The 27,523-nt window shown below is 45.5% G+C and overlaps 1 protein-coding gene across 1 annotated transcript; it reads right to left on the bottom strand.

Annotated features, from left to right (window-relative positions):
• Positions 1 to 342: 342 nt before the first annotated feature.
• Positions 343 to 26,646, bottom strand: SLC1A4 (solute carrier family 1 member 4). Its single transcript, XM_027663022.1, has 8 exons — positions 26,096 to 26,646; positions 15,498 to 15,540; positions 14,380 to 14,442; positions 9,272 to 9,438; positions 6,259 to 6,492; positions 4,933 to 5,127; positions 3,346 to 3,480; positions 343 to 676 (listed from the first exon to the last, which is right to left on the bottom strand). The coding sequence occupies exons 1-8, from the start codon at positions 26,620 to 26,622 to the stop codon at positions 442 to 444; spliced, it is 1,599 nt and encodes a 532-aa protein (XP_027518823.1). The 5' UTR covers positions 26,623 to 26,646; the 3' UTR covers positions 343 to 441.
• Positions 26,647 to 27,523: the final 877 nt, after the last annotated feature.

Below are 27,523 nucleotides of genomic sequence, written 5' to 3'. Positions count from 1 at the left end.
CACTCTGGAGTTTCTAGACTGCTTCTCCATTCAAACAGCAGCAAAATAAGCTTTCTAATTTTTCCCTACAGTAAGCACATACTGGGTTTGTCTACCTCCCCCTCTCCAACCTGTATGAGCCTTTGCTAGCAGAAGTCTTGTTAAACCAGAAGTCTCAGTGGCAGTTTTCACATACATGTATACATGTGTGCGCACGTACAACACACATATACACACATGTGAACAAGCAAAATACTATTATAAAGCGAGTGTTCCTTCTCAACATCCTTTCCCTGCCCACCCCACCTCCCTCCCCTTCCCCAGGCCAGCATATTTTCAAAACAGACAGGAACTGAGCACTTCCAAGAGCCATCCAGCCCCTGGTCACACTGCAAATGTCCCGGTGTGCTGACAAGTCCCTGGGGCCACCTCTAGGACAGGTCTTGACGAACGGCCTCGAGTTCACAACACTGATTCCTTGGATTCAGGGTCTGCTGTACTGCTTGTGTTGGAGACTCGGTTTTTGTGGGTTACCAAAGGTGATGTTTCCGTTTCAGACTTGTTGTTGGCAATTGCTTCTACGGTGACTTCCTTTAGCTCCTGCTCTCTGTCTTTCTTGTCTTTTTCATTCAGGTAATTAAGGATGCCTGCTCCTAGGGCATCCCCTTCCACATTCACAACTGTGGTGGTTCGGTCCCTGGTTAAGATCAGAAACAAAAACCAAAGCAGCAGGCTTTTAGTTTAAGAGAGTTACAACACAATAAGGGGAGTTGATTCACCCCTGCTGATCCACTAACATCAGTGGAGGTGGACAAGGGAGATGTAGTGTTATCACAGGTGTTCTCCACAGAAGTATCATCACTATTTCAGAACTAAAAATGTGCACCAGAGCTGGTTGAAGGTCAGCCAAACTTACCATCAACTGGTTCTGGTCTCTCAGTGGGTTGTAGCAAAGGTACTACTCTTTCTCAGGCATCCTGCTTTTCCCAGCCCACCTCCTTCCTCCTCCCTTTCCCCAGGCCAGCATTTTTCAAATGCAAGTTCAGAGCAGGAACTGATTTTGGGCCTATCCAGAAAGTGACTCAGAGCACCCAGCTCTCTTTTTTAACCATAGCCACTCACACCTTAATCCAAACACCTACTTAAGGGGTCCTTGCAAAAGCACAGAATGACTTGTGTTCTCTGCATGTCTTGCTCGTAGCACCTCTCCTAATCTTTGGTCCTACAACACAAAACTAGTGTGCCAGGATGTAATAGAGGATGTTTATGGGTCATAAAGAAGAAAAATTTCTTCATGTGTCGTTTGAGATTTGTTCATCATTCTGCAGCCTAAGTTAACATAGGTTCAACTTGTAATTGTGGTCCTCTCTGGTAATTAAACAGTTGGCATTAAAACAAGACACAGGGCTCCTTCCTCCCTCCTTCCGCCTTCTATTACAAGGCTGAGTTCCTTGACTAGAACAGTGTTGACCACAGAGCGATGCTACTACATATTTTGAAACAAAGGCAGCCAGCACAACACAGGCTGAGGGCAGCCCAGAGTGAAAGGAAGGGCAAGATTTTCACTCTTGCCTCCAAGCACTTGAAAGTACAGGTGTGGAACACACAGATACCACTGTACTTCCTTAGGAAGCCAGGATACAAATGGCTAGCCACTGCTTTGCCTCTCTCTCCTGTCCTTTGGAGGTGGCTGATCCCCAAGAGGTTACAGTAAGAAATGAAGCTGTAGGAATAGGATTATGCTCCCGACACACCTGTGTGGGAAGGGAAGGTAACACAGCTGTCACCTTCTCCAGCCTCTGGAATTCAAGAGGGTCCTCAGGCATCCTAATTTCCACATCTGCTGTGGGAGTACACCATCTATACAGAGAGCATGGTGTTTCCAAAAAGCAATGCAGAGGGATTAGGGGCAGTCTAAACCAGGAACTGCCCAATAACCCACCAACTGGAACAAAAATACCTCTATGGGATTCAGATCACTTGACCCATACTGACCAGTCATTTCAGACCACTACCCAACTTCAACCAGAGGGCTTGAAAGCAGATTATGCTTTTAAATTATCAGATCATGCTTACTCCACTAGCATTTAAACTCTAAGCATGCTGTAATTCATGAGTGCTCAGAGAAGTCCTTCCAGTTTGATTCTCTAGTACTTGAAGAAGTGCAGCCAGCCAGGCTTGTTTGAGGAAAAGTGGAGACACCTTTTTCCACAGGGTTCATCCAAGCTACAAGAAATCAATTGCATGTGGCATTTACAGTTATCATGCACTTGTGACTGCGTTCCCAAAACTTAAAGCAAAACAAATTTTCTAAGCTCTCCTTAATCTAATTTAGGTGGTGCAGAAGGTAAATTTAGGCCTTAAAAAGGACATAATTGTGCTAAGTGGTGAGATAAGCTTCTCCAAACAGAGCTGTGCATGGTGGTAACCCCTCATGTTTCAAGGAGGGGAATAGGTCTTGGAAAGAAAAGATGCCAACACTGTCTAATAAACTTGTGGCTCTCAGCAGCATGTTCCAGTCACGCCACTGCCCACAGCTGCGATGAGTGCCACAAACTCTCCCTGCCAATGGACAGCACTTCTCTGTGACACTTGTGTTGTTGCTTTGATCAGTCTTGAACTATAAAAAAACAATAGCTGACAAGAGCTTCTGATGGAGACTGCTTCCCACATGTCACCAAGGAAACTTTCCATCACTATTCAGACTCAACTTCCTTTCTCCTGCCCTTCCCTTCTAGTGTCCAACTAACTTCCAGCAATGTTAACACCTTCTGAACAAACTTTCAAGAATCTCTGCAAAGGGAACCAAAGCCAAGAAGAAATAAGTTTTAATAAAGGCTGAAAAAAAAAGCTGAACAGGGATTTTAGCATTCTAACTGCTCTAATTGAGAAGGAACCACTTTTTCCATCACCTGTGAAGAGCTGCCTGTCCTGTGGGCAGAATATCTTGTAGGGTCTTATTTTATACTGATTTTATTTCATATAGAGTTATATTTTGTACTTTGAATACTGTGGTCCTTGTTTACAGCTGAACATGCTACAAGGAGGCCATAGTGAGGTGGATGTCAGTCTTTTCTCACAGGGTAACAAGTGATAAAAGAAATGGTCTCAAGTTGCACCAGGGGAAGTTTAGATTAGATACTATTTTTTCATGGAAAGGGTTGTAAAGCATTGGAATAGACTGCCCATGGTGGAGTCACCATCCCAGGAAGTGTTCAAAAAACGTGTGGGTATGGCACTTGAGGACACGGTGGTGGTGCTACACTGATGGCTGGACTTAAAGAATCTTAAAGATCTTTTCCAACCTTAACGATTCTGTGTTTCTATGTCACGCAACAGCAGATACACGTGGCCTGAAGTACTCACACAATCCAGTCCACGGCCAATATCAAGGAGAGGTCGTTGGTGGGCAGCCCGATGGCCTCCAGGATGATGGCGATGGTGAGGACTCCTCCGGCAGGGACCCCGGCTGCTCCCACGCTGGAGGCAGTGGCTGTCACACTGCAAATCAATTCCCATGCCTGGTTAGCAGGAGCTCGTGGCTCTCCTCTGCTGCACTTGCATCACATGTTTCCATGCTATGGGAATTGTAAACAAACTCTACAGCATGGGACGCACAGATCGTTTGCTTCCCAGGCAAACCCTTTCCTGCCTGCTAATGCAAAGGAATGGGCACAGAGCAGAACTCTCAGCAGGATCCACAGCAGTTACCAAGGCAATGGCTCTGGGTTTAAAACCTTAACTGCCTTTTCAAAATAAAAAACAATCAACCAGTACAACTATATCCTGCTGCCTTACTAATATAGCCATTCCCGAGTCCTGTATCAGTTCCACAACATGCTGAGTACTTTAAATCTCCTGACCTCAAATGTATAAAGGTAAACCTTGCCATGCAGGGCACAGTCCCTTCTCTGTGTCTCGTTTGCACTCCAACACAGCTCCTAAATCAGAAGCTGGAAACCTGCAGTGCTTGTGCTACGGTCACAAACCACACACCTTTTTGTGTGCAACTGAGCTTTCCTTGGGCTATTCACTGCATCATCCTCTGGCCTGTGTTAACACCTGATTCACTAAGAATACCTGAAAGGCTAATTTGGCCAACCCAAAAAAAGTAATAATGCCCCAGCCCTGTCTTAAATAGATGAACAATATACTGGGAAGTGTAATAAGGAAGGAAATAAAACCAGTTAGGGGGGGTAAAAAAATTCCAGGAACCAGCCCTAGGAGGCATCTGTTGGATGCAGCTATGACAGCTCAGCATGGTGAGGCGCCAGGACTCCTTCTAGGATCATCACTGAAGGCATTTTGAGGCAGGAAATGAAGATAATAACACCTTATGGGATACAGGATGTGGGAGGATATTCCAGGCATGGAGGGGAGAGAGTCCTAGAGAAGGAGGTAGGACTGAGGTGGTGGAGGGGATAATGGAGCAAAGCAATTAGGAGGGCAACAACAACAGGTTTGATCAGGAAAGCCATCAATGTCATGGTAGGAAGGGCAGAGGTAAGCAGGAGCAGAGTTTTTGGTATGAAATAGATGCATAAGGAACTGAGGAGCTGGCAGGAGGATCCAGAGAGGGAATCAGGGGCTGCTTTTTGGGTAGAGCAGCATGCCTCAATTACCCAGCCTAATGGTGACTGGAGGATGGAGGAGTGAGATGCTTAAGGAAGGAGAAGAATTTCATGTGAGAAACAGCTTTAAACCACTCAAAGTCTGTTTCAGAATTCAATTACCCCTCCCAGGTTCTACCTTTTATTAAATCGAGCCTCTGGAAAATCCTGTAAAGGCTTAAAGACTCCATCCTTTAATCACCCTATAATTATGTTTCATGGCAGTTTGCAAGCTTTAGGTCAGAGATGTGGAATGCAAACTGCTAGTTATTAACAGAGGGACCACAGGCTTGAGTGCATCTGGGGACCAGAAGGATGTGGTTGCAATAGCGAAGCAACTTACAGAATGGTGAAGATTTGCCCAGGGTTGAGGTCGATGTTGTTCAGCTGAGCAATAAACACAGTTGCCATGCACTGAAAAATAGCAGCTCCATCCATGTTTACAGTGGCCCCAATAGGAAGGATAAACCTGCTGATCCTCTTGTCGACCCCATTGTTCTCCTCAACACACTTGATCATGGATGGGAGAGTGGCTGAGCTGGAAACAGAGAACAGGGAGAAATCAAACACATCAGGGTGCACTGTCACTGCCTCGTGGCTTTCATGTTGCTAATATGGTGCAGACAGGATGTCAAGGCAACAATGCCTCTCTGTCATAATGGCAATGAGGGACTCTCCTTGTTGAGTCTTGAGCAGAGGTATTTAATAATCTGCTTCCATCCAGAAATAGCTGATAAGGACTCTAATCTCCCAGAAGCAAGAACATGACTTAACATAGTATGAAGCATTACAAGTCTCAAAACCACAAAAATACACCAGCAGATGCCAATATGGCAGGAGAGGCTGTAAGGAGATGATTTAAGGTCCTTTCAACCCAAACCATCCTATAATTCTATGACAATATAAACACAACAGATTGTACTAGTGCCTTCTCAAATGAACAGAAAAAGAATTTAAAAAGAAAATATCACTGTTGGATTTATTTCTTGCATTATAAAATTAAATTGTTTCATTCATAAACCCTCTCCTACTATATAGGAAGGTTTATGAATAGTAGTTCAGCTTCTGTGACAGACATGCATCTACTTTTGGAGATGACCTGAAATGATTTTATATAGTTATGTTATTTGATCAGGTGTTTGTTCTTGAGTAAAGTGTAAATGACATGCTCAATAGTTTGGTTATGACAAATAAAAGCTGATCAGGCCAGATCTTTGAAATCAGTAATGTTAAATCGCTTTGAACTAGCAAGCGAGTCTGCTTTGCTCCTGCAAAATTAGTCTAAACTTGTTCTAGGTCCTTTTGAACTTAAGAGAAGTAAACTTCTCATGACAAAGTCCCTCACTACTGATCCTCACTTTACTTAAAATTAAAAGGACAGCTGGCAGGATCTTTTTAAGGCCATCACTTTCACCTTTTATTTTCCCCAAATATTTCCATCTCAGCATCATGCTACAGTCACAGTATTTTGAAGAATTGTTTTCAACAGCTAATTATCAGTATGTGATGTGTGGCAGGCTGCTGACAGCAGTGAGACTCTCTACTCTCTGAAGTCTCTTTTTTGCAATCTCAGGAATAACACTCACACCTAAAACTAAAACTGGATATTATCAGGTTACAATGTCATATATAAGCAGGCTATAATCCCAAAAGAAGCACATAAACCCACCTGGAGCAAGTGGCAAAAGCAGTGGCAAGTGGTGTGATAAGTCCTAAGAGAAAACGATACGGATTTTGACGTGTGGCTGCAAAATAAATAAGTGGTAGAATGATTCCTCCATGGATGAAGTGGCCCAGAATAGAGGCGAAGATGTATTTTCCCAGACTGGTCACCAGAAGCACAATATCTTCCATTTCCACAATCTTGCTCCCAACAAGGAACATAATGCCAATAGGTACATACCTGTGTAAAGGAAATATTGCCTGTCATTAAGTACAAACAAAAAGCCTTGGAAAATATGCCCTTTTTCATCCTGGAGATAACGTTCTTGTAAAGAACTTGCTGCTCCTACTGAGGGGTAGTTCCTTATTCACCACGCACTCAGAGTAAGCAAATCGGGAAGGCTTCTCTAACACTTTTGCTTGGTGGACAGCAAGCAGTTAAACTGAAAAAGCTCTGTTCACTTATGCCCTCAAAGACACAGGTAGGAGGAGAGTGCCAAAGGGAAGCTGAGCAGGAAGCAGAAATGCTGGCAGAAGCTACCACGACAAGGCACCAGTGTGGAGTTTTAGGGTGGAAGGCAAGCAAAGACCTAGAGCTGAAGGGATGGCAGATGGAAAGAAAGAAAAAGGAGCGGTATCATGTCACTGGAGCAGAGAAAGGGGTGAAGAGTTGGGTCTTACACATGCAGAAACTCCTAGCACAAGTATGAGGTTAGGTCATTAAAATCACAGACATACTGGATGCCAAGATACTCAGTGTAGGAAAGAAAAAGCTATGCACATACCAGAGAGCTCAGCTAAAGGCTGCTGATGCACGTGCCAAAGATAGCAATTAGCTCTGCTATTTGCCTACAAAGGACTAAGTTAAATGATTAAGCTTGAAGAGCTTCCTTCAAGCCAACAGCCAGGCACACACACATATCCATGCCTCCTATCCAGAAACATGCCACGTCAGCATTTTGTTTAAGGTTTCCTTCGTCAAGAGCACTTGGAGCTACTCCAGGGGACGGGCCACCTGCAGGCCACAGCCACACCTCTGGTCCCAGCAGTGCAGCTGGAAACAGCCCTGGAAAGACAGAACTGCCTTTTCACCAAGAGCACAACAGCTCTAAGTGAACTGCTTGAATCACTTCAGGCCCAGGGTCAGTTCCTCCCCAAGTTCTACTGGGATGTTTGTGGTTGAGTACCTCTGCTAATGCTGTCCACACTTCATCCTTTTCTGCTTCTAAGATTTAGAAATACTACAAGATCACCCAGTTCCCCAAAACCCTGCCCCACGCACACATGTGACTACAAAAGATTTGCCTGTACATCTCAGGAATGAAGAATCCAATGCCCATGTTCAGAGAAGCTGATTTGTTGGGTAAGGACAAACTTCGGAAGCTTTGGTTAAGCATGCAAAGGTTTGGAAAGATGGGCAAGCCTTAAGGTTGCCAGATCACCCACTTCTTCCCAGCCTGCCTCTCCCTCAGTGGTTCTGCAGCTCCTCTGTTCCATGCAGAGAGTACATCCATATGTCCCAGATCCATGTGAGCATCCTCTCCCTTGGCCAAATCTCTAGAGGGGCCTGCTGAACATTCCCCACTTAGCCTCTGCCATTGTGCCACCTACTACCTTTGAACTGTGTTTCTGAGCACCCTGATTAGCCAGATCCAGCTGAGCCTGGTCCTGCACAAGCTCCGCAAACATGAATACTGGATTCAGAGCTGAGATTGGATTCCTCCCCTGGAAGAGGGAGGCTGGAGAGGAAGGAACTGAAAGTTGAGACCAAAGTGCTGATAAACGGTCCTGCTGAATAGGACTAGGTACAAGCTCAAGGTGCTTTTTCTCTTGATAGTATAATTTCACCCATGCAGCTTGACAGATTCTGAATAAATACCAGGACAACTAAAGAGCCTTAAGGAAGTAAAGAGAACAAGTAAGGGCTACAGTGAACTGCAGTGTTAAGAGTCAGCAGTGGTCCCCATAATCCACAAAGTAAAGGATTACATACCAACTGATTGGCTTGAAGTGCTGGCACTGTAATGAGCTGAATACAAGAACTGCCTCTTATCAGTATTCAGTGTCCAAGGAATTACACTCAAGAGCCAAAAACTTAAGCTGCTTGGAGACTGAATTTTTCAATCCCTTATGACAGCAACTAACACAGAGATCTGCCTGTGTAAAATCAGGTGTTTTGTTAAAACCTTTCTACTTCTTAGAGAGAGGAAAACAGTAGGAACAACGAATGCAGAATGAAGGAGAAAAAAAATACCTCTGCTAAGGTACGTTTATAGCTTTCTCAACAGCTTTGGAAAGGGAGTGAGAAATGTCCCACTGTTAATATATTTGCTATCCTTATGAATATGTTTAACTTTGCATGTGAGGTATTATCACTGCTGGTTTCACAGGAGAGGCCTAGATCCATCCAGCTGCACAAGGACAGCTATGACACTGCTCTGAGGTCAAGATTTATCTATCTGACAAGAAAAGCCCTGTCAGGAGGCTGCTCCTACTCTGGCTTAGGGGGCCTGAACCACTCTCTAGAGGTGCCTGCCTCCTTCAGCACTGGTTTCTTGCCTAGGGAGAAAGTTCAGTGAGGTCCAGTTCCTAATATACAGACCTTTTTTGGTGCCAAAAGCTTTGTGAGATGGGTCAGAGCAACATTCAGTCCATAAACATGTCTAGACTCCAGAGAAGTTAAGTGAAATAATGGACTTGCTCATTAATAGGCCAGAGAAAAAGTAAACAATCAACTTCAGGAAATAGAAAGCTAATTAATTCTACTAATTAGTCAAAAAGGAGTCCTGCAGAGGCATTATAAACAAATGTCTAAAGTTTTTCTGACTGATACCTTAAGCTATGAGTGATTGTCTAATTACAGGGCATGAGCAAGAAGAAAAGACCCCATAAGTGATACCAAGACATTCACTTTTGCTGTGATGAGGGATCTGGTAGGAAAAAGCCAGATAGACAGATAAATGGTAAGTTTCCAGAACATAATATTGTACTGAAAGGTGCATCTGCAGTCACACACTTACCACATAATCCAGGAAACCAGGACCATGGTCGCCTCATTAAATGAATTAAAGAAGCGAATCAGATCTTCCCCCTCCTGGCCAAGCTTTTTCAGGGCCACTCCCAAAACCAGAGCAAACAGCACCAGTCCCAGGATGTTCATCCCTTCAATCTCAGTACCAACAGGGATCTGCAGAGAAAAAAAAGAGAAGGCTTGTTAGATGTGAGATCAGCACAGAACGTAACAAAACGGTCACCTCATTTTGTTGCTGCCCAATTGATCTGAAGTCAACAAGCAGAACCTGTTTTGGAAAGAAGAACCTATTCTGTTTGATCAAACGATCTGGATGCAGTTCAGATACAAAACTCTCTAGCCATGAGCTGGCATGGATTCACTGGAGAAGGGATCCATGGAGAAGTGCCTGCTACTACCCCCTCTCGTGCCCTTCAACATGATATGTGTGTTGTCAGTGACCTGAGCAGGAAAATCCCCAGTTTATTCAGGACTTTAGTGCAACAATGAAACCCATGAGAAAACAACCAACGTTATGGAGAAGAAAAGGGGAGAAGGGCAGAGAAAGGCAACATACTGTGACAACCTACTCATTAACCTGTCCATGTCAGCTGTGGGAGATACACAGAGAACAGAAGAGATACCTGTTCCCCCTCTCAGAAATCATGTCACTGCATGGTAAGAGGATAAAAGCAGGATCCACCTATTGACAAAAACTACTCTGCTCTGCTAGTCCTTCGTGGTTTGTTTCTCAAAGAGAGCTGGAGTCTGTTTGGCAATGTAGTATCATATGAACTGAATGAGTGCTCTTGTGGCTACATAAAAATATAATTGTTTTGACAAACTGTTTTTTTTCCCTCCCCAACTTGGCAGTACAGGCTCAACATGTCAAATTGTTGTTTTATTTGGAAGAACTTCTATAACAGATGAGGTTTGTGTACAAGTTTTGGCCTTTTGGCTGGTTTAAGTGGACACTAGCTCAACACTAGGAAAGAAAAATATATTCTGAGCTAAAAGCTTGAAATGAATATTGACTACAGATTTTGGGATACTGTTCTTGTAAATCTGATAAAATCAGCCTGCTTGAGATGATGTTTTTGCTGTAAGTATACCACTGAACTGGACTGTCTCTCAATGGCAGGTGGAAACAAAGCACTGCAGGGAAGGGGGTAAAACATAAATTATACACAAAAGCAGGAAGGCTAAACTGCTCTTAACAAAAGTGTTTACAAACAGTGAAGGTGCTGACATTTTTATTTGCTAATACAAAATACTTAGATATGGGATCTGCAATTTTTTATGGTAGTTGCTTGCTCCAGGCTAAGCTGCCATTATTTATTTGATTTCCAATTGAAAAAACTGAAAACATGGACAGATACAAAGCATGAGGCACAGTGCATCTCCAGGGATGTCTGAAGAAAGGTGCCCTTTCCTCCACACACAGTAACACTTTTCTGTCTGGATACTTTTGGCTATATTCTGTTTTGGGTATCTGAAAGCCCTAAACTCTTCAGTGGTTAGAAAAGACCAAAAAAATGACACCCTCTTAATAAGTGGATAAACTGCCTGTGTACATGGGATGTTATTTTATAATATAACATCTTCTACTGGGTTCATTCTATACAAGGCTAATATGAAAAGTTCAGCTTGGAGTGGAATTTTACCATAATGGCCACAAACTTTTTCCACAAATAAAACTATCTTAAAAACATTGAATATTCTTTTGGTTTGGTTCTCATTCTGAAAAAAAAAATTGATATAAGACTTTGCTATGGTACAGAAATTCAGTGTTTCAAGCTACTGAAAGAGATCTGGATGCTACTGGGGAGGAATTTAACTATACTACATAATACTGATGTCTTGCAAAGGATCTCCACCCTTTAAACTCCTTCTACCAGGGATTTGCTTCTCATCTCATGAAATGCAGTGGTGTGAGCCTGAAGCCCAGGAATCCACTACCATTTGGACTTCTCAGAAACTTTTCCACTTTCAGGTCTTGCTCTCTGTTTCTCTCTCTTGAGCCAATTTTTTTTAAACACACAACATTCATCATCATCTCCCATCACTGCAGTTGTAGGCAGAAGATGCATCACTTGCATGGAGCAGTAACTTATTGCAAGAAATTTCTGCCTGCAAATCAAGGGGACGATCTGCAGCATTCAGGGAATTTCACCTCCCTGCCACACAATATGGAATGAGTCCAGCAGTAAATCTTCAGCGGAAGATCCTCTCAATCCCAGCCTCTAATACTGGCAGATGCTGAACAGCCTTTTTGTACTCCAACAGAAAAGTGCATCACCCCAAAGGGGTTGCCAAACCAAGCAGCATTGTGAACACCAAACAAAAACAGCTTTAATGAGGACGTTGTTCCTGGACAAACTATGGGACACGTTATTGTTTGCCTGAAATTCTGCGTTCTGGTAGGAAGATTCATGGAGCTCTTCTGGTCCTTGAATCTCTCTGAAGATCTTATTGTTTTTTAGCTCTTGAAACAAAATGCTTATCAAGGAAACAAATGCTGACATTGAACTGCCCCAGTAGTAGATGGCTGAAAAGAAAATGCAGCCATGTGATGTGAGGAAGAAGAGCAACCACTGGTTTGTGTATTTTTATTGCTGCCAGAAGAGGAACTGAGTTCCCCCAAGCCTCTCTGTGCTACAGATGGGGAACTGAGATAGTCCATGCCCCAGGAAGCCTTGCTGCCAAAGCAGCATAGAGGATGTAGCCATAAAAGCTGGGTAAACACGAGGTGAGCATGTGAAACAACAAAAAGGACGTGGCTGAGCAAACATCTACATATCCACTGTTCATTTCATCAGCAAGAGAAGACAAGGCCTATTAACCAGCGGGGGGGAAAGAAATATAATCAATGGAAAATTTTGGTCTACATTGTGCATACAGAAAGCTGAAGGAAAACATTTCTTCTCTTCAATCAAATATTCTGCTGATGAAAGAAAAAAAAACAGATAGGAATATAATTTTGCTTCCCTGGAACCAAACTTCTATCACTATGATTTCCAAAAATCATACTCTTCCTTTCCAAACTTAATCCTCATCTAACAACAAATACTATGGTCAGATCAGTACTGAAACTGAGCTAACAAAACTGAGATGATGCTTTCTTTTTATTTGGTCCATTCATCCCTAGAGACAGTAGGGCGTCTTCTGGAATTAAAGAAGCTCAGGTCTGGTTTTGCTCCAACAACTGAAGAAAGGTTTTGGAAAAGCAATAGCAGAAATAACCTTTACATCATAACTGTTGGCAAAAACAGGCACCAGTGACGAATTGAGAATATTTTTCCTGATATTACATCAAAGAGGAGAGTGATAACAGGAAAAAGAAAGAAGAGAAATGAAAAATAATCTCGAAATTTAAACTGCCAAGAGATGCATTCCTCTCTCTTAAGGATGAGTGATGGCTTCAAACAAACATTAAAAAATACTTGACAGCCAAGACTATGTTCAATGGATATGTTTAGCCTTAATCCATGCTTGGTTGCTAAGGAGCCCCTATCAAACTTGACACTGAAGATCAATAGAAGAGTCTCATTCCCCTTTCATTTGCTTCTGCTTAAATGTAGAAAAACTCTATAACAAACACACAAAGCTAAGTGTACATTGCTACAGCCTTTCATACCGAACTTGCTTTTTAGCAGCATGAAGCTGCAGGGGCAGCTGCCCAAGGACACTATGGGACAAAAGGAGAACGTGCTCCTTTGGGATTCCACAGTCATTGCTGTGCATCCGTGTCAGATGGGCCGAGTGTGGATCTGGGCTAATGCAACCCAACGGGCTCGGGCAGAGCCCGGCGGATGGAGCTGCCTTCTCGCCCACTGAAAATGCTCGCCCTGTGGTGTCCAGGATAACTTTTCCCCTGCTCAGTTCATGCGTCAGCCAAGTCACCTGTCACCCTGTCTCCAGGGCTGGTGAAAGTTCAGCCCATCAGCTGAAAGCAGAGCTCGTAAATACTCCGTTTTGCATCACCTGCTCACACACCACGCGTGGGGAGGAGAAAGTAACGAAGCCAGTACTTCCTGCACCCGGGGATATGCTCCAGAGTCCCTCTGGGTGATCATAAACCGCTTTTTCCTTGATGATTTTACAAACTAATGGGCAAGCCCCAGCTGAGCCCTGCCATGACAAATGCAAACATTAAAAGTCTCTTGCCCCAGGGGCATTCAAATCATATTAAAAATATGGCAACCTAACATCTGATACTGAGCTCAGATAGTCAGAATGAGCCTAAGGAAGAGAAAATAACCTTGAAGGTAATTTCTCAGACCTGTCTCCCCAAAATCCAATGAAAGCACATGAGATACTTCATTTGGAGCAAGGCGACACCTTGCAGGCTGGGGCACTGGCTCTGTTTCACAGCATGCTGCCTGTAATTATTGCTGGACCTGCAACATGTTGTCTCTGGCCAATAACAAACATGTTTGATAGACCCACAATGAAAGAGATGCCACTCAGTGGGATACAGTGCATCTCTGAAGTCCTACAAGCTACATATGGAAGATAACACTCTCTACCTCATCTACACCTACAAATTAGTTTCTTTTTTGACACCATTCCAATAACAGCCTATTTGTAATGTTCTGCCTGTAATGTTTACGCCTCCAGCCCACGTGTTACAGCTTCAAACAAAACTTCAGCAGCATGGCAACTAAAAAAAAATTCTCAACCAAATTCTTTTCTGTTTTTTTTAAAGAGCTTTGGGTAGTGGAAAAAAGCCCATTCTCTCCAAACTCTTAATGAAGATAAAGGTTTAAGGGACATACTCAGCCAGCCAGATTGCTATTTAATTCCAAGCCTACAAAAAATTATTTAAAAATATGAGGCAGTGACTAATTAAAATTTGGATCAAGTGAGATCAGGTCCAAGAAAGCATGGCCTAAAAAATAATGTGTTGTGGGTCAGACCAGTTGAGCTCAACTCTCCTCCTCCATCATAGATTTTTTGTGTGGCTGTGGGTAACTGATCTACCTTGTGTGTCTCAGTTCCAGGCAAAGAAAAGTACTTGTTTCTTTCCAATGACTGCTGGAAAGGATTAAAGACTTTGGAGTAGTCAAATATTACAGCTGACAAGGGCTTGTTTAAAAACCTAAGAAGTGACCTTACCTTTTCCAACGTGACATTTCCAGAGGTAGTGTTTCTGAGCAGCATCTTATAATCTGTCGCATACTGCAAGTAAGAAAAAAAACATAACCAAACAAACCCAAAAAATAGTGAGACAAGCATTAAAATTGTCAGTAAAACATCTAAAATCTAGGGCAACAGTTTACTCTGATAAATAAGCTAGACACCTCCGAAGTAGGGCAATTCTTTGGGCTTGTTTTCTTTAATTATAAAATGAGGGAAAGAAAAGCCAATTCCCTATGACAACAGCAGTATAGAGGAAAAGAGGACTGCTTTATTTCATCCCTGAACACACAGAACACTCGAGGCATCACAGAATATCCTTTTCTTGGTGTTATTTTAAGAGTTTGACCTTGTTTTGATACAAAAGCAAACCAACAGAACGCCATGAAGGTAAAAGCTATTATTCCACTCCTGTATCACGAAGAATCACTCTGCCCCATAGCAACATTCTCAACACTATCTATTCTGACATCTAAAATTAGCAATGAGAACTAAATCAAAATCTTTTTGGAGCCCTACAGCTCCTGTCCGTCAGTTTAAACCACACTATGTTCTGGTGCCAGTTATCATCCTACCACACACAGTCTCAGTTGGAAGAGAAGGCAGGCTGAGTAATTAATCCAGCAAGAAATAAAATGGAAAATGCTGAATACAAGCGTCAGGTAACAGGTAATGCTTACACACATGGGAGCCTGAAAGTCTTTAGCCTTGTCAGTTCTGAGCCCAGCTCTAAACTATGTACCCAAGGATTTGCCAGCTAGCTCTTGCAAAGTGGTAACCAGCCTGGCACAAAGCAGAGTTGCCACTGCTGCCCAACACAACACCCAAAGTTTAAAGTTTAAAGAATATTTCTGGTGAAGGTACAAAAGATAGGCTTTGAATATGCTTTTGTTTGACGAATATTTTTCAAAACCAAACTATTCGTCACAGAAGTTCTAAGTCTGATTACATCATGTGCTTTTAAATATTCCAATTATATAAGTAAATTAACTTTTGGTATTTTCTACGCCATATTTTTAGCCCTCTTGTAAAAAAAGAGCAGTAACTTTCTCTGCCTGTGCACCATAGCTCATGTCCAAAGTCCATATAGATCTTACCGTTCGGAAAGCTGCAGCCACAAGATTTGCAGGAAACAGGTTTCTGTAAAAGACAAACAAGCAAAGTAAGTATTTCTTGTAGAAATTCTAAAATGAATGCACCAAGGTGTTATGCTCTCAGAAACAGAGTTCCTTTTGCACAGGCAAGCATATGGGCACTAGTGAGGTGTGTAGTACAGAAGTTACTCTGGCAGCATGGCAGATATCTTCCTATGTCTCCAGAGGTGTCAGTGCCATCTTCTTTGGTTCACATAAAAAGGTCCCTGCTTGTCTGCCAACCTCACCATTTGGGTAGGGCCACCAGAGGTAATCAGACACAATGCTGGTTATACACACCCATCAGCCAGTGGCTACAGAAACTGGCTCGGCCACGCCAGCTGCAGCAACAGCTCAGGGCCTCCAGTGTCAGGCAGATTTTTAACATTACTCATGTGATTACACTGTGCTCACAGCATCAACGTGAAGGACAATCCCATCAGCAAAATCCACTTAAGAGAATGGCTTAACCCTTCAACACAACAAGGTCAGCTTCCCTGAACACTGAGGCAGAGCAGAGCAATATCATGGGCCAGACTTCTCTGCAAGGCCTTGGACAACACAGATGGAAAGAAAGCAGGGGCAACTCCTATAGAAAGCTGCAACATCTTCACACAGAAATGCAAATCTAGCAGCAGGTTAGGCAGACAAATGCACCTCTACTGGGCATCCAGTGTATTTCTGCATCTAGGAAGCAGTGAGGAAAGGTGAACTGGGCCAAGTAGGGAAAATGTTGCTTCTTGTTATATTTTATAGTTGGTGTTAATTCCTTTCTCCCCTTATGCTGGGCGAAGAGCACGTGTTCCCCTAGCCAAATGACAGCTTCTTTTTTTCCCTGTGTCAGAAAGGAAAATAGGAATAAAATCTGATCTCTGGGGTCATGGCAGGACCCCAGGTGAGGGCAGGGAAGGTGATGGGTATGAACTGAAAATACTGACAGCAGAAGGCATCAAGGAGGCACAAGAATTCTTATGGTAAGGAAAGAGAAGACCTTACTCAGAGACAGTTAACTCTGATAAAAATCATCTGGGAAGCTGCTCCCCATCCTTTGCTTCTTACTCTGCTCCAAGGACACTGCATGTGTCTCCAGGCTGTGCCCTGCTAATGGTCCCCAAGTTTTTGCTGTAGTTACCCTGGCAAACACGACATTTCAGCTGTGGTCATTCCGTGACCGACATGGAACGTGCAAATCCGAACCACAGCAAGAAACAGAGCAGCAGAGTCAAACCTTTGAAAGCAAGAGGGAGATTAAAACATGGCCCAGATAAGGACTTTGGTCTTTTTGGTTGCATAGCTCCACTCTCCTGCCACACAGGGAGTTTTCCCACAGCCTTGACAGCAATTGTAAAGTACATGGAACTTCATCAAACACATGGCTGCTGTGAACTACCTCAACCTCCCTCTCTGTTGCACTACAAGTGTATTAGGGGACAGCTGCAAAAGCCAAACTGCTCTAAGAATAATTTGCCTGCTGGAGTCTACATTCCACTGAGGATGAAAGAAACAGCAACTTTTTCTCCTCAAAAGCTGACAGTACAGCTGTCTGTCTGAAAGCAGGAGAGCGAGCTCTAATTCTGCAAAGACGCTTAAGAACTGGTCAAATAAGATCAATGGAACAGCTAATGTGCATCAGTGCTTGCACAGCTGGAACTCTCTGGTGGATAAAAACCTTGAGGAAACAAAAAGCAAACTTGCTGTTATCAGGAATAAAATATCACATACACAAATGGGCCCATGCTGTTGGGAAAATAAGGGTATTTCTTTTCAGCTTTTCACAGCAGGATGATTACTCTTTTTTAAAAAGAACTGACTGGACTTTGAAGAAGCAAAGAGATGAAAAAAGACTGAAAACGAACCAGAAATCAATTTTTTTTTTCTTTAAATCAGCTTTTCCATCCTGATGAAAACAAAGCTAAAGGAAGCAATCCTAAAGCCTAAGCAACATGGTTCTCCAATGTTTAAACATGGCCAAGAAACCAAGCCTTCCACAATTTGCACGGTATGCCAAGCATGGGCCTCACTAATTAAACACTAACTTATCTCCAAGTATATACTTAAAGCACATACTTGAGTGATGCCAGCAATCCTGTTACAGCAAGGCAAGGGGCAGGTTCTTGCTTCAAGTGTGAATACTGCTAAAGCTACTCAAATAAGAACCTAGAGCACACACTTTTATTTATCACTCCAGCACCAGTCGCAGGACTTGACTCTGAGGGCAAAGAAGAGCATTTCCAACAATTCACCAAGTAAAAAACCTGGATCTTAATCAAGCAGCTCAGAAGAAGTTGTATGTTCTGTTCAGCTCAACTTCTAACTACACCTGACTGCAAAATACCCAAACCACATAAAATAATGTTTTGCTCCTCTCTGTTTCAAATCCTGAAGTTTAAGAACAAAATGTGTTGGGTCATAAAAAGCAATCAACAAATAAATGGCTTACCTTGGAGGCATGAGGTCTGCAAATACTACACTCATTGCTCACCTAAGCTCAGTCAGCATGTGAATTAAATTCAACTTTAATTACAGGTGGGTCAGATCACAGGTTCTTACCTTTGGATGGATTTGTGCAAGAACACCACAGCAATGCCAAAAAAAAAAAAAAGGGGGCAAGATGCTGCGTGCTCTGGGGAGAGCCAAAAGCTGGCTAGTGACCTGCCTGGGCCCATCATGTAATTGTGCCTGCAGGGTTTGCTCATCATGTACAGAAAGGCAAAGTTCACCCACCACAGAAACCCAGACAGCCCTGTCCCTGTGAGCCAGCATTCAGCGCGTCCCCAAGCAGAGGAGTCACATGGGGAAGTGTGAACACCCCTCCTGTGAGGGTGAACCAACAAACAGGAAAGCTGATGAGCTGGGTAATTGGGCATGCACATTAAATGTGGGTGTCTGCCAGTTGGTTTTTCTGTTAGGACCAAATGCTGAGAAGGTTTTTTTGCTTCGAAAGCCCACAGCAAATGTGAACGTGGAGTTTAGGGAAACAGGGAAAGGTATAGGTGAGCTGTGTTAGGAGGTGGCTGGAGTTACATTCTCATCACCACCTCTCTCCTCCTCCCTGGTTTGGTGCCCAGCAGGATCAGAGCCAAGCTGGTTCTCTGCAACGTCACCTACTCAGGCAGGTGCCAAGCCCCTGAGCCCACCACACCAGAGCCAGCCTCTTCTGCCACCTGCTACCCACTTCACAGCAGGTTGTATCACTGGACTGCTGACTGTTTCTAATGGCTCCATTTCTGCTGTTTCCATATCCTGTGCCAGAGAACACGGTTGCCTTTTTGAAGCAGATGTGGATTATCGCATGAACGTGACGCTGAGTGAACCCTGAGTCTGGGTGATAAGGAGCCCGGCACAGCAGTGTGGGATCAGACAGCCTTGGCCTTGTGATGCACAAAGACAAAACCTGCTGCATGTGACCAGAATGAGACAGGGGACCCATGACATCACGGCAGGCGGACAGAGGTTCTTCGTGCATCCCAGGTGCTCCACTGCTGCCAGGACCTCAGTCCACACACGTACAGACCCAACCTCCTCTCTGACATCAAAGTGAAATAGGTGGTTCTACAGAGAGACTTCACTCCCCTCACCAAGCACCAGCCAGGAAAGTCTCTCTCTATTTCAAGTTGCACAGACAGCCCCAAAAAAGCCTGTGGTGGTTTGGGCTAGGCCTTCCTTGGTGACCAGTTTGTAACCAAGGAAGGGTCCAGATTTACCCAGTATTCCCTACAATTTTTACGTAAGCCAGATTATAAGAAGAAAGGAGGAGAGGTCTTCGCTCTCTTTCCTTCCGGCGGCTTGGAGGTGCAGGTTCCCTGCTGTTGAGTCTGCCGTGTTGGGGAGCGAGGCCTGGTGAGGCCTTGTCGACCTTGGGAGGCGGAGGTTGCCGGCCATCGTCCCGGAGCGACTCTCGGTTGTCCCAAGGAGAGTGGTGGGATATTTTCTTTGCTAACTCTTTAGTTACTAAATCTCAGGCTACTGATTGGGATTTATATATATATACGTATATATATATTATTTTGGTTTTGTTCCCTTTCCCTTCCCCCTTCCCCTTCCCTTGTGAAATTGTATATATTTTAAATTGTATATATATTTCAATTGTAACATAAGTGTAAATATATTTATATATATCACTTTAGCTGTCTCTCTTGTTTCGGGTTTTCTTAGTTGGTTGTTTTTCTCCCTCTTCTCCCTGAGGTTTTGGGCGGGGGGGGGGACACTTCTGGTGGTAAGGTTTGGAGACTTGGCAAGGAGCCAGCTTCAAACCATATCTGTATCAGAAATCCATCAAACAGCTGTCGAGGGTGATAGCTGTGTCCTGGGGCTGCAGCAGCAGCTGGGCTGAGCCAGGAAACCTCCAGGTACCTGCACAACACACAGTGTGAGAAACCACCCTTCTCAGATCCTCTTAAAATAGGAATGAGAAAGCAGCAGCAGCAAGGGTGGGCGTTACAGTGCATGAATATTTTCTGCTTGAATACTGTGCTCATCACACCATCTCCCTATGCACAGCTGGATAAGTGCATCTTCCTTCCAGTGAAAAGCTGCTCCTACCACCTAAAAGGGACCATTACTTCTCTAATCAAATTTAGCAGGAAGGTCCCACTGTACTTTTGTTGCAATAGAAATCTTTGTTTAGCTGCAATGCTTGCTGCTGGAAATCCCAGACAATTAAGGGAACTTGGAGCTATTAATGGAGCAAAGAGGGGCTGTAGCTCCCCCCTTCTCTATTTTGACATTATGGTCAAATTGCTCTCTTCTTTACAGGCCTGCATATTTCCACCAACAGGATAAGGATTCCACAGGAAATCCTTCATTGTATGTGTAAGGGATTATTATTAATAACTGTTTCTAAACGATGCTTTTGCTAGAGCTCTGCAAACAACTTTACTCTGGCAGCAAAAGCATGAAGGGATATCCAGACAAGTAGAATGAAACCCTAAAATGCTATGCATTCCTCTTGCATGCTTCTTGCAAAAAGGTTCCACTTCTGATGCCAAAACCCTTGCTGTTGGAAAACATACTTCTGTGAGGGTGCCTAGAAAAAAAATATTCTGTGTTGCACTATCTCCAGTTCTGGGGGTTTTTCCAATGAAGTGTTTTCAATGGTACAAGTCCACTCACAGCAACTTTATTGCCATCTGTGGCAAAATGATGAAGCCCAGTTTGAATTCCTACACTACCTTTATTTTTCTTTCTGTGCCAAGATTTCCATTCATTATCACAGAGCATTTTTTCTCATCTGCTTTTTGATATGTACGTGGGTGCTCAATACATGCTCTGGACATACACATATTTCTCAGTGTGTGCATTTGTTTCAACACAGAGAAACATGAAAATGTGTTTACTTATAGCAAATACTTGATACTTTTTTGCCTTACTGTTCCAGTCTGCATCTTTGTTACTTCAAAAATAAAACTAAAGGGGGGAGAGTCAGTAGTAAAAGGCAACAACCCATATAAAGAACTGAAGAAAGGAGCAGAAATGTTCAGAGGTTTACCAAAAAAAACCCACTAGACAATGCAGGCACATGAATGAAAACACTGAGTTCTTCCTACAAAAATCAGTCAGCAATCCCTCTACTTCAAGGGAGATTCCATATGGAAAATGACACAAGCCAAGGGGGACAGTAACATTTACTTCCCTTTCTTTCTGGGGGTGCCCCAGAGTTAAGAACTAGCCATCAGCTTTGAAAACCAGTGGTCAGCCCATCTCTTCGTGTAACTGTAGCTGTTCCCTGGCCAATTTCTATTCTATTTATGACTACAAAGGTGGCATCTCCCCCTCCTCTTCTAACAGTCATGTTTTTACTGTCTTTCCACACTGGGACTTCAGAGACAGCCTTAATGGTTGCTGCTTTTGGGTGACTCATTGTGAAAATCAAGGCTGTAAGAAACGAGTGCTACTGGAGCAACTGGTGCCCAGGAGAGGGTCACTGCACGAGTGCTCTGGATCCTATGGTCTACTCTGGCCAGCTGCTCTGTAGTCCAGATGGCAAAACACAACTGATGCTAGTCCTTGTGCTCATGTCTGCCTTCCCTACAGCTCCAGAGGTGCTCAGAGCCAAGGCACGGGCTCACTGACAGCGCTGTGGGTACTGCCTTTGGCAGCACAGCTGGTAACATCTGGCACACAGACAGACAGGGCAGTGAGGAGCAGTAAAATTTAAACAGCTTTTGCAGACTTGCCTGGCAACTTGAGAAACCCTGACCTTACTGCTTGGGGCAGACATGTGGCCCTTTGTGCACCCTTCCTATAAAAAAACGGATGATGCTACTTCCTCCTTCCCTTCCCGGACTGTTACAGCTAGGGCTGGCTTAAAAGCAGAATTCCCTTCCCAAAGCCAATTCCACAGCTTCAAAACATGTTTTCATCCCAAAATTGGGCAAAGAAAGCCTGTTCCAGACCTTTTTTTCCACTTGAAAAAAATATTGTAAAATACTTTGTTGAAATGTTCCTTTTTTTTGATGCCTGAGATCTTCTACTTAAAGTCTTTTGTATAAACTTACAGCAAAACATTGACCTCACCGAAATGAAATGTCAGGATCACCCACTGATGGAAATTTTGACACGATCAATAGGTTCCTTTGAAACTGTTCAATTCTGTTCAATCAGCAAACATAAATCAGAGCTAAAACAAAACTCTGACCTTATTGAAACATGCAGTTGTAATAACTCCCATCAGAAGTGTTAACAAATCAGTAGATTCTTGCAAAACACTTGCTGTTTCAACTGCTTTACAACAAGCTATAGGCTGTTAGCAGGTGGCAGGAGTCCCATCCTTGTCACCACACTCTCCCCTCCTCCCTGGTTAGGTGCCCAGCAGGATCAGAGCCAAGCTGGTTCTCTGCAACGTCATCTACTCAGGTGAGTGTGAGCCCAAGAGCCCATCATATCACAGCCAGCCTCTTCCTCCACTGCTACCCACTTCACAGTCAAGCTCACAAGTGCTCTTTATTCTCTGTTGCTTTATCTTCTCCATCAAACCAACGAGCAAGGGACAAAACCAGAAATTCTAAATTTCTCTTCACTCTCCTCATCTTCTGCTGGCACTCAGGTACAAGTGAGCAGCTCTCCATGTCAGATGCTCTGGAGATGCTCACAAAGTCCACCTTCAGCTAAGACCACATGGAGTAAGAGTGCACTGGAGCCTGGCTTAAGGTAAGAGCCCACAGTGGGTCCTTTGGAGAAGCCCCCCTTTCTTCACTGACATTGGACAGAGTTAAGGAATTCCAAGGTCCCCCGCTGAGTTCAGAGAACACTCCACTTTTTGGGTGGTTTTTTTTTAAGCCATCAGCCTCATGGATGCACCTCTGAACTCTTGCTGGATCCCTCCCATGATCACTGCCTTTGGCCATGCCTTGGCTCCAAAGAGCTGCCCACATGACAGATCCAAGATGAGATGAGCCATCAGCATCCCCACTGTGGGGCACAAAGGCACCTTATGGCAGCTCTGCTGTCCCCACCCCATGTCCTGGGGCAGAGGACAGCATGCACAAGCCCTGACTAGGTATGCTCAAGGCTTGCTTCCAGCACTTGCCAGAAGGGAAACCAGGAGGGTACTCCAGCAGCTCCAGCCAGACAAATCAGACCTGGAGGTTACGGTCAATGGACAAAATAAAACAGAGACAGCCTTTCGGGTCACCCGTGAGTCACCATTCATTTGCTACCAAAACCCACAGAAAATCTCTTTTGCAGAGGCTGGGTCTCCATGCCTAGATGTGTGTTTGTGGGGAAGCTTTAGACTTGGAAAAGGAAAACCATGACCAAGAATTAAGCTGGCCTCCAGATATGGCTGCAACAACATAAATCAACACCTTTGGTCATTACCTAACAGACTCCCCAAAGGCAGAAAGGATCTGCATGCCAGGAAAGGACAACCCTGTGTTGTCCCTGCAGAAGCCATGGCAAATACTGACTAACAACTGTGATTACCTCTTGGCTGTTTCTTCCTCAGGCCATGTTTTACAGCTGCTTTCAGTGTTGTAGGGGGACTCAGTTTATCCATTTTTACCTTTTCTCTGATACCAAGCAGCAGCAAAGCCATGAAGGACATGGCCAATCTTGTGACACAACTGAAAACAAAGTTTTCTTGTGTCTAATAGAAAGTTTCATGACGAAATGAGAGAAAGGGAGATGCAAAGAGCAGGATGCTGAAAGACTCACCCACACCAAAAGGAATGACTTCAGTCTTTGAGGTCCTACAGACTCAAGGCCTTGTTGTCTGAAGATAAGGTTACTCTAATAACTTCCATCACAACAGGGACTGAGTTCAGTGCTCAAACAAGAACACCCACATTTTCAAGAACAGTTAAAAATAATATTAAATGGCAGAGGGAGAGAGGGATCTTATTTCCTGAAAATCACATACTCACTCCATCCCTAGGTCTGTCAGGGATTTGTGCTAAGACTGGAAGTTTTAGTGATGGCTGTGTCCAAAAGCATCTTTTCTGGACTGGATTTCACTGTCATTGCTGTGACAACTAGACTGTCCAACAGAGCAGCTGCAATAGCCCTTCTCTGGGGCTTCAAGAGAAAGCTGAACTCACATCCCACTGTACTTGGGGAAGGCCGCACTTCCCAGAAGGAAATTTTTCTGCAACCCATATGCTTTACCCAGGTCACAGCACCACGAGCACTGCTTTGGAATTAGGGACTCAATCCCATCACCACCTCCCTTTGAAGAGGAACTCTCCATCTGCATTTACAGACCAGAGCAAGAAACAGCTGCCTGCTCCCAGCTTCACAGATATTACCTGCAGCCTGAAGCTTGCTGGAGCATCTCTGCCTTGTTTCCCAACTACATCCTGCTCCGTGCTGTACAGTGACACAGGAATGAAACACCAGCCACAGCAGCCACACCAGGATGCACCTGGGGCAGCCACCACTACAGTCGTCTTCCCAACTCTCCACAGTGTGCTGACTCCATTTTGGGCAATTTTCCTTTACCTACCTACGCTTCCATTGAACTCCATGTCACCTTCACAGACAGACCATCTACTCCCTCTATCCTGTTACTCCTCCTTAACATGCTGTCAGGAATTGCTGGTCCTGAAGAGAGATCCTTAATGGTTGGTTCTTAAGAGAGGTGAGCTGAGGACACTAAGTACAGGGCTGCCAGTGGAACAAATCAGACTTACTTTCAGTCCAAAGGGACCATACTTCTCTCTGGGGAAGAAAAGGACATTAACCTGAATTTGTAAATACAGTCCTGGGTTTGGGGTATTTTTTTTTTTTAGAAATTCTTTTTATCTTTGTTGCCACACCCACTTACCCAGACACAGCAAAAAAATGTCTCAGCTGAAAAACTGAATTCATAAAAGAAAGCAAATAATTCTAATGAAAATCCCCCATTCAGTGTTTTAATTAGCAAGATATCCACTAAGCACAACTTTCTAGCCACTAAGCTGTGATGCAGGTCACCCCCCACCTTCGTTTTCACCCTGGTGCAAAGCGTGAGGAAATGCAGTTGGAAGTCCCATACTCAAAACACCAGCTGGATGTTTGCCTCATTTGTGTGAGTGCTACACTCCACTCTTATTTAAAAAGCCAGACAGATCTCAACGGCGTTTGAGGGAAAAAAAAAAAAAAACAGGTGAAGCTTGCAACTTTGCAAGGAGGAATAAGGATAAACGAAAATACTATGATCTGGTTAGAAGTGGAAGCCTTGCTTCCAGGTAGACTTGGGAACATGAGTCTTGCCTTTGCAAGGTGCAGAGGTGGGATGGGCAGCCCAGGAACTTACAGGGTGTCCTCATGCAGGACTCTGTTGCAGTTATGTCCTCGACGGAAATACAGTGTTGCATTTCCATGCCCACATCTATAGGAGGGCACTATAAAAGGCAGGTAAGCATTTGGGTGAGGAGACTGAGTGAAGTGTTGGGGAATAAAAGAAAGAGGTGTGTGTGAGGGATGGGGAGAGCTGCCCAGCCCTGCCCTGCCTGCAGGAGACAGGCAACAACAGGTAGCGGGGCAGAGGAAGGTGCCAGGCAAAGCCATCCCTGCCCCACGGTAAGCACCCAGGAGCCGCTCTCCCTCCAGGCAGAACCAAGAACGGGCCCAGGCACCCAGAGCTCTGAGCAAGCCTCGACTCATCCTTGCAGCCACCCAGGCAAAATTAAAAACAAAGTGGGGAGAGGCAAAGCACCGTGCAGCCCTACACCTGGCCGGGCTGCGGGTACCTGGGGAGAGAGAGGGGTGCTTCTGGAGAAGGCAGGATAAGGATGAGGAGGATGATAAGAAGGAGGAGGATGATAAGAAGGAGGAGGATGAAAAGAAGAAGAATAATAAGAACGAGGAGAAGAATGAGGAGGATTAGGAGAAGATGCAGGAAGAAGAGAAGATGCAAAAGGATGAGAAGATGCAGGAAGATGAGAAGATGAAGGGAGAAGATGAAAGAGGATGAGAAGATGAAGGAGGATGAGAAGGAGAAGGAGGATGAGAAGGAGGATGAGAAGCAGGAGGGGGGAGGGGGGTCTCGGGCTGCCGGCTGCAGCGTGCAACACCGCCGGGTCTGTCATCATCCTCCGGCGGCGGGAGGGCGGGGGAAGGAGGAAGGCGCGGGGCGGCCTCACCTGACGAGATCGAGGAAGGAGTCCACGGTCTCCTTGCTGGTGGGCAGCGCGCCCGGCAGCCCCAGCCCGGGCGTGTTGAGCGCGGAGGCTCCGGCGCCGGGACGGACGATGAAGCCGAGGGCCACGGCGAGGCCGGAGGCGAGCAGCGTGGTGCCCAGGAAATAGGCGATAGCGATGCCTCCCAGGCGGCCGAGCGAGCGGGTGTCCAGGCTGGCGGCGCCCGACACCAGGCTGCAGACCACGAGCGGCAGGATCACCATGCGCAGCATCCGCAGCAGCAGCTCCCCGGGGAAGGCCAGGTAGGCGACCTGCGCGGGGCTCAGCGCCGCGCCGCGCACGGCGGCCCCCAGCGCCACGCCGGCCACCACCCCCGACACCGTCAGCAGCACCAGCGCGTTGCGCCGCAGGAACCCGCGGCAGCCCCGCAGCCAGGCCCCGCCGCCCCGCCGCCCCTCGGCCGCCGGGCCCTCGGCGTGCCCGTTCGGGCCGTAGCCCGCCTTGTCCTCGCCCGCCGCCGCCTCCTCCATGCTCGCGGCGCGGCAACTCCTCGTGTCCCGCTACCGCGCGGCGCTCGCAGGCTCTGACTGAGCGGGCGGGCCCCGCCTGCCGAGGGCCGGGCCGGCGGCGGCGGCGGCCCCGCCCGGGGGAGGAACGGCGGTGACCCCCGGCCCGCCCCGCTGCCGCCCGCTGGGGCCGGGTCCCTACAGCGCCATCGCCGGCCGGCGGGGCGGCACGTCAGCCCAGCGCTCGACCCGCGGGCCCTCGGCCCACACACGGGTGGCGTGAGAGCCCTCCGTGCCCTCAAGGGCCACACGCGTCCTCTCAGTGCCCCCTCCGCGTCCCACACCTCACACGTGCCCCCCTCGTGTCCTCCTTCGGTATCACCGTTGTTCATGCACATCCCCTCATTGTCCTCACAGTTCACATACGTCCCCTCAGCGGCCACCTTGGTGCCCCAAAGCTCACATGTCCCTCCCTCGATGTCCCTCCTCAGTATGCCCATTGTTCATACACGTCCCCTCAGGGTCCCCATAGTTCACACATGTCCCCTCAGTTGCCCCCTTGGTGTCTCAGAGCTCACATGTGTCCCCCCAGTGTCCCATGGTTTACACAGATCCCCATCAGTGTCCCAAAACTCACACGTGTCCCCTCAGTTTCCCCCCTCCATATCCCCACCATTCATACACATCCCCTCAGGATCCCCATAGTTCACACATGTCCCCTCAGTTCCCCTCTCGGTGTCCCAGAGCTCACATATGTCCCCCAGTGTCCCCAAAGTCGATACACATCCCTGTCAGTGTCTCCACAGCTCACATATGTCTCTTCAGTGTCCCACTCAGTGTCCCCATGGCTCACACGCTTTCCTCTAGTGTTCCCCTCAGCATCCCCATGTTTCATACGCATCCCCTCAGGATCCCCGTAGTTCAC

This window comes from Corapipo altera, unplaced genomic scaffold (assembly GCF_003945725.1).
Source record: "Corapipo altera isolate COAL_440 unplaced genomic scaffold, ASM394572v1 94, whole genome shotgun sequence".
NCBI classification, from domain to species: domain Eukaryota; kingdom Metazoa; phylum Chordata; class Aves; order Passeriformes; family Pipridae; genus Corapipo; species Corapipo altera.
This window is presented reverse-complemented; position numbering and strand designations above follow the sequence as displayed.

Bases quoted from the DNA above. Each gene is read 5' to 3' on its own strand.
- SLC1A4 (XM_027663022.1), bottom strand. From the start codon at position 26,622: ATGGAGGAGGCGGCGGCGGGCGAGGACAAGGCGGGCTACGGCCCGAAC. The intron at 9,439-14,379 runs GTAAGGTCACTT...TTTTCTCTGCAG, and splicing joins GAAATGTCACGTTGGAAAAG to ATCCCTGTTGGTACTGAGAT. The intron at 3,481-4,932 runs GTAAGTTGCTTC...ATTGATTTGCAG, and splicing joins GGGCAAATCTTCACCATTCT to TGTGACAGCCACTGCCTCCA.